Genomic DNA, 11,910 nt, shown 5'->3' with positions numbered 1-11,910 from the left:
AAAACAGATGAGCCAGTCAGGGCTGTCAGGCAGGTGGAATTCTCTCTTAGTAGGAGGACGGTCAGTTTTCTGTTCTAGTCAGCCTTCAACTGATTGGGCGAGGCCCACCCACATCAGGGAGGGCAATCTGCTTTACTCAGTCTATTGACTTAAATGTTAACTCATCTACAAACACCCTCACAGACACACCCAAAATAATGTTTGACCAAATATCTGGGCTCCCTGTGGCCCAGTCAAGTTGAGATATAAAAGAGTAGGCATCTGTGAGACTCATCTAAGTCATATAAGAGGGTGGTTCCTTATAGTAAGCAGTTTCCTGGAACATGAAGGGTGAGGAGGGGGAATTCTTAATCTTCACCGTTTTCCAAGATCACAGAGCTTGGGTAAAGTTTAATATTGTCGTGGCCCACAGGGGCTTGCACGACCTGCCCTCACCCCCTCCCTCTTTCCCCCCACTCACTCCACTGTGTTCTCCAAACACACCAAGTGGGTCCTGCCTCCAGGCCTTTACCCTTGCAGTTCCCTCGGCCTGGAATGCTCCTTCCTCATCTTCTTGGGTCCTGTCTGATCACCCATCATATCACCCTGTTTAATTTTCTTCAGGGCATAGTTTTTTCATTGGAGTATATTTGATTTACAATGTTGTGTTAGTTTCAGGTGTACAGAAAAGTGAATCAGTTATACGTATACATATATCCACCTTTTTTCAGATTCTTTTCCCATATAGGTGGGAAAAGAATCTGAAAAATATACTCTACAGAATATTGAGTAGAGTTCCCTGTGCTATACAGTAGGTCCTTATTAGTTATCTATTTAATATATAGTATTGTGTATTTTTACCATCTAAAATTCTTATTTCTTTTTGTGTTTATTATCTGTTCCTTCCACTGGGCAGAAAGCAATCAAACTGTCAAGTAAGTGTTGGTTGAGGACCTACTATGTGCCAGTTTCCAGACCTCCCAGAAGTCACAGTTCACTGGGGGAGGCTGACCTGGGCTGAGTCACATGCACAGACATAATGTACAATCCTGATAAATGTTAGGTTGGACTGATGCCTGGTGCTGGTGGATCTGACCCACCTGGGCAGTCATAAAGGGCTTCCCAGAGCTGAGATTTGAAGCAGGGATATAGGCATTAACTAGGGAAAGACAGGAGAAAGGAAAGTGTTCCAGGTGGAGGGAACAGCTTGTGCAAAGGCTCTGAGGTGGGAGGGAAAGTGCTGAGTTCCAGGGAATGAAAGAAGCATTTGGGAATGGAATACAGAACGCAATGGGGAGCCATGGGGGGTTAGCAGGGCTTTGGTCCAGGCTTCACTGGGGTTCTGGGAAAATTATTTAGCCCTAGGGCCATAGGGAGCCATGGAGGGTTATTGAGCAGGAGAAGAGTGTGATCAGATTTGCTTCTTGCAAAAGAGATTCATGGGTTTCTAAGGGAGGGTAGTCAGAATGGAGGAGAAGGAAGGGATGCTGGGTGCCCATCGTGAGGAACGGGGTGGCAACCCGGGTTGGGGGAGGTGTGGACTGGTGAGAAGGGGGTGGAAGATAGTGAGGCCCTGGGGCTGACTTGCCCCCTGAGGGGTAACTGCCAACCAGGTGGGCTGGGCTTTTCCACCCATTGCTTGGTGGCTTGGTCAGCTGTGAGTGGGGTTCCTGGAAAATCCATTAACCCCTGATCTTGAACCCTGTCACCCGGCCCAGTACCCCCTCCTCCACCTTTCTTCCCCACATCTGGCAGCCTCATCTGTCCATACAAAGTTTCAAGAGGCCCCAGGTGATAGCTGGGGTAAGGGTGTGTGTGTTTGTGTGTGTGTGTGTGTGATTGTGTGAACAATCCTGCTAAAACCAGAATTCCCTGTCTGTCGGGAGTTAAACTTCCCTGTTGGGTTTAAGTTCACTGTGCTGGGGTGGGGTGGGGTGTTGGCTGAGTCCGTCTTGCTCCTGGGGCAGTGACCTGGCTGGGGGGGTGCGATCAGCAGCTGCAGGTACCCCACCGGGGGTGTGGGTGGTGGTGTCGGTGATTTCCTGGTTTCCGTGGGAAGCAGGCCTTGCGGCCAAGGTCTAGAGGAGTCTGATCTTCCTGTCTCTCTTCCTGGGCCAGTCTCACGAAAACCATCATCTCCTCACCACCTCCTAGTGTCTTTGTCCACGCAGCTGGGATTAGGGTGAGGCGAGTGAGGCATTCTCATAAGCAAATTTAAGGGGGCTCCCAACATGTCAGTAATCAAAGTGAAGAAACTTTGAAATATATTTCGCATATAACATTGTGTAACTTTAAGGTGTACAACATGCTAATTTGATACATTTATATATTGTACATGATTGCCACTGCAGTGATAGTTACACCTCTGTCGCGGTCCATTATTATCATTTGTCTTTAGTGGTCGGAATAATTAAGTTCCAGTCTCAGCAAATCTGATGATGATAATACAATATTGTTATCTATATTCACTATACTGTGCGTTAGATCTCTAGGGCTTATAAAATAAAGAATATTTCAGTGCAATGCTTTTAATCGAGATTATCTCCCATACCGTACAACTCACCCTTTGAAAGTGTACAGTTCCGAGGTAGTTAGTACATTCACAGGGTTGTGTAACCATCACCCCTGTCTACTCCAGAACAGTTTCATCACCCCAGAAAGAAACCCTGTACCCGCAGGCATCACTCTGCCCTCCTCCCTACCCCCAGCTCCTGGCATCAATGCGATATGTAAAAAAATAAAAATTAATGCAAAAAATTCCATGATAAACAGGCTGTCAAATTTTAAAAGGAAGCCAAGCTCTGATGCTGTACTTTTTGGCCGTGCAATCTTCACCCCACCTTAATCTCCAATTGGTCTGTGATTTACCTGGTGGGATGACCCCACCTCCTCCAAAGACTGCCTCTGCTGGGTCCCCCAAAGGACAGGTAGTCTGGACTAAGGTGACTTGGTGGATTCTCTCTCTGGTCAAACTCTTGGGGGAGGGTCTCCAGACTCTTGGTGGCCAGTGGGCTGGCTGGATGACATGGACTTTGTCTTTGGCACACACTAGTTGAAATGGCAACCTCATTACCATGTATTAAGCACTTGCTGTGTACCGAGTGTGTTAAGTCCATTTTATGCATTACTCAAAATGGTTTGAAGGAATTATTTCTATGGAGGCATTTGCATTGTAAAACATTCAAACAATGCATTAATATACAGAGTAAATGCAAAAGCTCCCCTGTCCCTCCTCACAGCCCCAAAGACAAGGGCAGTTTGACATGTATCCTTCCATACTTCCCAGGGCACCTGTGTGATCTGACTTAATCCTTATAAAGCCTCCCTGCAGTGAGCACTGATGTCACCCTCACTTTACAGGTGCGTTGAGTGAGACTCAGAGAGGTCTGGTCACTTGTCCAAGGTCGTACAGCATGTGAAGAGATGATGCGAGGACCCTGGTCTCTATGACTCCAGCGTCAGGAGGAAGAGAGGAAGGGGGGTCCCTATGTAGGAGGATTCCTCTTAGCTCAGCCAGAGTCATAGCTTATTCGTTTAGTCATTCAACAAACGTTTATTGGGCATGACTGTGCGCTGGGTACGTGATACACATGGGGCCTCTGCCCTCCCAAAACTCAAGGCCGAGGCGGGAGATACCATCCATTGACAAGGAATCAAACAAATCAGAGGATCATAGCTAGGGAGAGAGAAAGAAAACAGAGCTACCTGGGTGGACACCAGAGGAACCTAAAATAAATCTCCATATTAAAAAAATATATATTCACAGGGATACACAGTTTTGAGGGCATTAGCCCCCTGTGACCCCCTTCGCCTGGCAAAGCAATAAAGCTGTTCTTTTCTACTTCACCCCCCCAAAACATATTTACATGTTTCACAATTTTAATACAGTAAGTCCCTTACGTACGAAGGAAATTTCAAAGATGCAAACGTGCGTTCTCACGTTCAATCACGTAAGTTAGTTCACGTGTCTGGCGTACATTGTCATGTGTGTTCATCCTCTACAAGTGGTTGTGCTTTTGTGTACTTTACTGTACAGTACTGTATCTTTATTTCAAGCCCAGGATGTCCGGAAGCAAGCGTAAATGTAGTGGTGATGTAGCTGGTCCTATTGTACTTTTCAAGGTACTATACTGTAAGATTAAAAATGTTTCCTTTATTTTTTGTGTTTGTTTTTTATGTATTATTTGTGTGAAAAGTATTATAAACCTTTTACAGTACGGTACTATATAGCCGATTGTGTTAGTTGGGTACTTAGGCTAACTTTGTTGGACTTACAGACGAATTTGACTTACGAATGTGCTCTTGGAACGGAACTTGTCTGTATGTAGGGGACTTACTGTACTTCACAAGGGAAGGCAGTGAGCAGTCTCCTTCCCACTTTGCAAAGGCTCCCTGGTCACCTCCCCAACAGCATCAATCCTCAGGAGGTGATATTGTCCCCAAAGAAGTGAAAATTGGTTTGGGGGTGTGTGAAAAAAAACTGTTTATTTATAAAGCACAGGTATACACAGACTATATATGTATAGATATAGTGTAGATACATGGTAGCTCTGTTGTGTTAAACTTTTGTACAGGGCAATTAAGAAAAAAAATGTCTAAAAATGATTGTTCCTTGAAGCGTAATAATGAAATAAAACTTGAGAAAATCTGGTCTAGCAGCAGCCACCACTCAGATTTCTTGTGAGATCATCTAGAGATATTCTAGGCATTTCTAAGCAAATATCTACATATCCCTTTAATCCTTTTTTTTTTTTTTTTTACATAAATGGTAACATACCATTCTGGGCCTTCTTTTTTTTCACTTAAAATATATGTTGGCTTGCACTCCATGTCAGTGAACAGAGCTTGCTGGTTCCTTTTTAAGGGCTGTGTAGTATTCCTCTATGTTTGAATGACATTTATGTAACCATTTCCCATGGATGGTCACATAACGTTGGCAACACATAATGTTTTTTCCTATGTTTTGCCACAATAAAGTGCTGCAGCGTGCAGTGGATAACTGCACTGATGTCATTTCACATACAAGTGAGTGTATCTGAAAGAGAAATTCCTGGAAGTGTGATAGCTGGCTTGAAAGGTGTGTGCATTTGTCATTTAGGTAGATATTACCGTTTGTTCTGCCTAAGGGTTTGTACCAGTTTCCTTCTTCATCATCAGAATAAGAGAGTGCCAGTTTCCCCAGAGCCTCACCAACCTGGGGAGTTATCAGACCTTTTGATCTCTGCCAACCTGATGGGTTAAACATGGTCTTGCAGTGTAGTTTTAATGTTCACTTCCCTTATGAGATTGAGAATCTTCTCTTGTGACTAAGAACCATTTGTGTTTCTTTCTCTGTGAGCTCAAAGTTCATATCCTTTGTTAACTTTTCCATGGACTATTGTAATATTTTTTCTTATTGATTGTTTCCAAGAACTCTTTATATATTATGGACACTGTCCCTTTGTGTTATGAACTATAGTTTACTCCATTTGTCATTTGTCTTTTAAAAATTATTTATAATTTATTTAATTTATTTTTTGAATGGTCATTTGTCTTAACATTGTTCAGGGTGAGGAGATAAAGTAATTGAGTTACGTTTACCCTTCTCTTTGATACCCTAATTTAAATACTATGATGTAAAGTGAACAATATTTAAATACTATGCTATAAAGTCAATACATCTTATGTTACATGATATGGAGATAAAAGGCGGAAGAAAACAAAGATATTTGGTTTATATATATATATATATATATACATATAGATACATATGTGTGTATATATGTACTATACACACATATTCATAACAAAACAAGAGAGAAATACTCATGACAGTTACAGCCCTCATTTCTGTAATTGGCCACATGGTTGTAGCTGGCATTATAACTACCTTCCGAACCACACTTGGTAAAATCACTCTTAATCTACTGGGGTTGCCATAACAAAATAGATTACAGACTAGGTGGCTTATACAACAGACATTTATTTTCTCACAATTCTGGAGGCTAGAAATTCAAGATCAAGGTGTTGGCAGGGCTGGTTTCTTCTGAGGCCTCTCTCCTCAGCTTGTAGATGGCTGTCTTCTTGTTGTGTCCTCACATGGTCTTCCCTCTGTGTGTGTTGTCATAATTTCCCCTTTTTATAAGGACACTCGTCCTATTGGATTATGGCCCACCCTAATGGCTTCATCTTAACTTAATTATCTCTTTAAAATCCCAATCTCCAGCATAGGAATTCTGGGGGGGGGGGGTGGGACACATGCAGCCCGTAACAGTATGTTTGAGGAACAGAAAGGCAACTGGTGTGTTGGGGGTGAAGGTGGTGGGAGGGAAAGCCAAGGAGAAGTCTGGAGAGGTTGGCAGAGGATTCAGAGCTATCATAAGAACTTGGGTTTTGTTTTCCACCAGAGGGTTCTAAGTTATGCTTTGCAGAAATCCTCTGCAAGGGCCTTCCAGAGGGTGAGAGAGGTGACCAGGGCACCAGGGAGGAGGCTCCCACGATCCTCCAGGTGAGAAATGAAGAGGCCTGGGCTGGGGTGGGAAGGCAGTGGGTGCTTTTGAGGCCATAAGAAGGAAAGGACTTGTGGGTCAGTGTGTGGAACAGATATCAGGCGGATGGAAGTTGATGGAAGAAGTGACCTGGTCAGACCTTCCGAGGAGGGTCTGGGAGGCTGAGACCCCATTTCTTGTTCACTGCGGTTTCCTTAGATTTGAGCACGGTGCAGGGCATGTAGTGGGTGGCCAATGAATGTTTGTGGAATGGATGCGTGAATGACTTAAAGCCAGAAATGGAAAAAGTTGAGGATGTTGAGTTTGGGAGAGAGTAGAGTCCAGGGGTGTGTGTGGGCCTGAGTGGGGGGCTCAGGGTCTCTGGTGCTCTCAGTGCTCTGGATGGGGGGTGGCAAGCACACTGCAGAGGTTTACCTAAGACTCCTGGGATGACTTGAGATTTTTTTTAAAAAAATTAATTAATTAATTTATTTTTGGCTGTGTTGGGTCTTCGTTGTTGTGCGCAGGCTTTTCTCTAGTTGCAGTGAGCGGGGGCTACTCCTCATTGCGGTGCGCGGGCTTCTCATTGCAGTGGCTTCTTTTGTTGCGGAATATGGGCTCTAGGTGCAGGGGCTCAGTAGTTGTGGCACACGGCCTTAGTTGCTCCATGGCACGTGGGATCTTCCTGGACCAGAGATCGAACCCGTGTCCCCTGCATTGGCAGGCAGATTCTTAACCACTGCGTCCCCAGGGAAGTCCATGAGTTGAGATTTCTAACACAGACTTGAAGTAGTGAGCTCCCCATCCCTGGGAGTGTGCAAATGGGAGGGCACATTTCCAGAGGGTTGTGGAGGAAATCTCTAGCCCAGGGAAGGTTTGGAGCTGGGGGAAACTTAGTCTGGTCTAAATGAGTGTCCTTTGGGTTTCCCAGCAGCCCAAGGGTGGCAGGGGTTTCTGCATCCTCCTCACTTCCTGTGGCTTCTGAGACTCAGCCTGTCCCACATCCCTTCTCTGTGTGTGTGTGGCTGGCAGTGCCCTGACATCATGGTTTGGGGTGGGTCTGGGATGCCAGGTTTGCTGCAGCCATCGTGGTTCTAAATTCGGCTCTACCCTTAAGGCCTTGTGCTTGGAGGTGCTGCCCCCTGGTGGGAAGAATGAGCAGTTCCCCTCACCACTTCATAACCTCCTGGGAGTTCTTGCTGATTCTACAGGTTGAGGCTGCCTGCAGGAGCGAAGGCAAGGGAGGGGGTCCAACCTTGCATGTTTGTGATATGGGGATCTGAGCCTGTCTGTGCGGCTGTCCTCTCAGCTGAGGACCACCCACTGGCCTGTGAGGGGGCTGGAGCCACTGCCCAAGACACAGTGGTACAGGGTGGGTGGGGATGACCAGGGCCTTCACTCCCTCCATTGCCTGATGGCAGATGCAGGAGATAAGTGGGGTGGGCTCACACGCTCCATGAATATAGGAGTTTCCAGTCTGGAAAATTCCTGCATAAGAACTAGTGCCGGCAGGTGAGTCGGAGAGAAAAACACATCAAGTGAGCAAATAAAAACCAAAAACAAAGAGACACACAGAAAGACTCAGGGAGAGACCAAGACAGCCTGTGAGCGAAGCTCAATAAGCATTGACTGTTTGAAGGAATGAATGAATGAATGAATGATCCCTTGGACCCAGCGTGAACGTGGATAAGCTCTGGCAGCTCAGGCTTATTTTGTTAAGGATGGGGAGGATGTGTCTTGGCTGCTGGCCAGGGGCCCTGACATTAATTGGGCTGGGCTAGATGGCATAAAGGCAAAGGGTCCTGCCTCCAGCAGGGGCCTCGGTGGCTGAGGATAAGGGCAGAGCAGGGAGAGGGGACTGAGGCCACCCTGCGGGGAGAATGTCCAGCCCCTCCACCCTGCAGGTGGGGTAGTAGAGGCTTCACAGGACATCCTCAGGGCAGGTCCCAGAGAAAGCCCGTGGGGTGGCATAGTAGGAATATGCCGAGAGAGGTCTGGGGAGATGGGGTGAACTTGGAATGAAACACTAGTGGAACGGAAGGTGGTGGGGATGGACAGCCCAGGACGACTGGCCCTGGAGACTTGTGTGGGGTTGGCAGGAGGGAGCCAGTGTCCAGGGGGACCCCCCATCTGGGGTATCTGCCTCAGGGTCACATTGCATTGGGCAGTCCTTGTGAATGTCACTGGCCGTTGGTGTCTCAATTAATGGGATGGGACCTTGTGGCTGGTCCTGGAGGTGAGTTCCGGGAGTCTGAGAACACCAGGGTGGGGTGTCCTGGGGTTCACCAGAGGGCAACCCTGGGAAAATGTCTTTGGGGAGGAAGTTGGGGGATTCAGAACACAGGTGCATTACTGGGGTCATCACACGATAGTCCTCGGGGCCCTAGCCTTCCTGGGAGGATATTGCAGGAGCTGAGGAACGGGGTCAGGAGATGCACTGAGAAACCATGTGGGAGTATTTCTGGGGGAGTTACAGAGCAAGGGGGTGTGGGCTGAGAGCAGAGGGGGCCATCCTGGGGGTTTTGGGGGTCTCAGAACTTGGTGTTCTTTGGGGGTAAAGATGGGGGATGGGTTGTGGGAGCATCTGGATGGAAGGAGTTTGGGGAAACAAATCATGTAGGGAGGTCAGAGCTTTGGAGGAGGGTGGAACTTGGGGGATGGACTTTGAACACTGGGGGATCCTTTAGTGTGCCGTTGTAGGGGAGACCCTTGAGGGTCAGAATTTGGATCTTTGTGGTGGTGTGGGGATGCAGCACTTGTGGGGGGATGTTCAGAACATCAGGGTGTCAGAGAACTTTGGATAATCAGACCCCGGAAACCAAAGAGTGGGTGGATTTGGGGTGCTGAGAACCAGGGATATCTTTGGAGTGGGCTTGGGAAGGGGATCCCAACCTGAGTGTGGTGGGAGACTAGGATTGTGGGAGATGGGTTTGACAGGGTTAGCACATGGTGGTGTGTGTGTGTGCGTGTGTGTGTGTTTGTGTGTAGGGGGGTTGATCGTGGGGGACGGAGGGTCAGGGAGTCAGAACTGGGATGTCTCAGGGGATGGCTCCTGGGAGGTGAGTCAAGGCAGGGCAGAACCAGGGATGTCTTGGGAGGTGGCCCACCAGGGCGGGTGGGTCTGTGGGGTCAGAACCAGGCGCATCTGGGTGGGTCCAGCAGTGGACTGGGCCAGGCCCTGGGGGAAGGCAGGACGGAGCCGGCTGGGTAGCAGAAACTTTACTGCCCATAACTCCCCCTATCACCGCCGCGTCCACACCCACCCCTGCCCCGGGTCAGCAGCATTTGCGGTACACGACGTGGGGCCCCTGCTCCTCGTAATGCTCCCGCAGGACCCAGCAGAACTTGAAGGCGCGCAGCGAGGCGAGGATGGAGCCGCCGATCCACACGGAGAAACTCCTGGTGGGCTGGGCCGCCACTACCACGTGGGCCTCTGGGGGCAGAGCGCGCAGCAGCTCAGCGCGGAAGCGACCCTCAAACCCGGCGAAGAGTGAAGAACCCCCGCAGAGCAGCACGTTCTGGGCCACGTCGGTCCGCAACTCCAGCGGCACCTTCTGAAGGCTCTGTTTCGCCATGGTGGGGACGCCCACGGGCGACAGCCCCGGGATCTCGGGGGGGCTGAACAGCAGCTCAGGGCACCGGAACAGCTCTTTGCCCAGCGTGACCGTCCGCCCGTCAGGCAGCTTCAAGGTCTGGCGGCATTCCCCCTCGGGCCGGGCCTGTGCCTTTAGGAAGTCGGAGGCCACATAGCAGTAGCGGCGCTTGATGTTCTCCACCGTGTCCAGGTCCTGCTGCCCCAGGGGCAAGCCGGAGCCCAGCAGCATCTCCGCCAGGAAGGCGGTCAGGTGGGTGCCCGCCAGGTCCAGGCGCTGTGTGGCGTGAGGCAGGTTGTAGCCCTGGAAGACGGGCACCGTGTAGGTGACCGCATGGCCCGCGTCCACCACCAGCGCGCTGACCCGCCCGTGCGCGTAGGCGGAGAGCACTGACTGGGAAGCCACGTACATGGCGGGGGAGCCCAGCGACTCGAAAACCACCTCCACCAGCTTCTCGCGGTTGGTGGTGGGGCTGAAGGGCGGATCGGAGAACAGCAGCGAGTGGTCCCGGGGGGTCACGCGGAGGTCGTGTTCCAGCACGTGGCGCCAGATCAGCTCGGCTGCGTCCCAGTCTACCACGATGCCGTTCCGCATGGGCTGCACCCGCATCAGCTCGGGGCGAGTGCGGGCTGCTTCGCCGATGAACGTCTCCAGCACCGGCGGCCCGGTGGTGGTCGGCTTCTTGGGCTGGCAACCGACGACGGTGGCCACGGTGTAGGTGGGCCGGGCCTGCCCCGCGAAGCCCACCTTACAGGTGCCTGTGCCCATGTCGATGACCACCGCCCGGGTCTTTGGGGGCAACCTGTCGCCCACCATGCTGGGGGGGTCCTGCGGCATGGTATTGTTCGCCAGGATCGAGCAGGGGTTCAGGCTAGGCTTGGGGGCCTCTGGGGAGGTCTGGGGCCCCGGGGGGTTGCCCCGATTTGGATCCATGGCTGTTAAGTGGTCGCGTGGGTTGCTTGGCAAGGCAGACCACTTTCCTCTGGGGTGAGGGGGGTGTGGAGAGAAAAGGCTGAGGCCAGGCCTGGGGTAAGCACAGGCGGAGGGAGGGAGAGGGGGCCGGGCCGCTGGTCTATGACATCATTTTGCCGCTCACAATGCAGGAGTGGGGTGGTGGGGTGTAAGGGTGGGCCCTTCCTTGCTCCAGAAAGCTCCCAGAGTATTTAATCTGGGTTCCCCTCTGCCCCCCTCCCACCCCCAGTGCCAAATCTGGAGAAGGAGCAGGATAGAAGGCTCCCAAAGAGGGACCTCTGACCCAGTTCCCTGATCCAGAACCCGGTAAGACCCAGGAATCCTTCTCTTGGTGCCTTGTCTTGAAGTTATTTATAGTGTGGTATCTGAGAGCTGGTCACAGGCCTCCTTAGAATATTAAAGTATTAATCCTTCAAATATTAATTAGAAAGTAGTTGGCTTTAGAGTGGCTTTCTGGTTTCCCAGAGGAAACAGAAGCCAGCCCGGGGTGGGGGGCAAGGAGAGGCACAGACACCCCTATACTAGATTCTTTGACACTTCTGCTCTTCCTGCTTCCCGGAGCAGCCTTCCCATTCCATTCCTGCAGGGCAGGAATTTGCTCTTCAAATATCAGCAGGACACCACTGCCTCCTGTAAGTCTTCCTTGATTTCTCCTCCCTCTCTCTACCACCTGGTGGTGGTAGGAGGTGTCTGCCTTCACTCCAGGGACTTTATCTGCTTCCTCTTGGTGGAAGGGGGTGTCCATGGAATACAAAAGGGGGATTTCAGGGTAGATAAAAGGGGGATGCATTTGAGAGGAAGACACTTTCGACAAAGGACAGCAGGCTCCACAATGGATCAGGAGTTGCTTCTAAAACTGTTTTTGTGGTGATAGGTATGACCTGTTAGTTAAAACAAAC

At 50.0% G+C, this 11,910-nt stretch overlaps 1 protein-coding gene across 1 annotated transcript; it reads right to left on the bottom strand.

Annotated features, from left to right (window-relative positions):
- Positions 1 to 9,721: 9,721 nt before the first annotated feature.
- ACTL9 (actin like 9) lies at positions 9,722 to 10,972 on the bottom strand. The gene has a single exon (XM_068534912.1). The coding sequence runs from the start codon at positions 10,970 to 10,972 to the stop codon at positions 9,722 to 9,724; it is 1,251 nt and encodes a 416-aa protein (XP_068391013.1).
- Between the last annotated feature and the right edge of the window lie 938 nt (positions 10,973 to 11,910).

This window comes from Eschrichtius robustus, chromosome 2 (genome assembly GCF_028021215.1).
Source record: "Eschrichtius robustus isolate mEscRob2 chromosome 2, mEscRob2.pri, whole genome shotgun sequence".
NCBI lineage: Eukaryota > Metazoa > Chordata > Mammalia > Artiodactyla > Eschrichtiidae > Eschrichtius > Eschrichtius robustus.
This window is presented reverse-complemented; position numbering and strand designations above follow the sequence as displayed.

Bases quoted from the DNA above. Each gene is read 5' to 3' on its own strand.
- ACTL9 (XM_068534912.1), bottom strand. From the start codon at position 10,972: ATGGATCCAAATCGGGGCAACCCCCCGGGGCCCCAGACCTCCCCAGAG.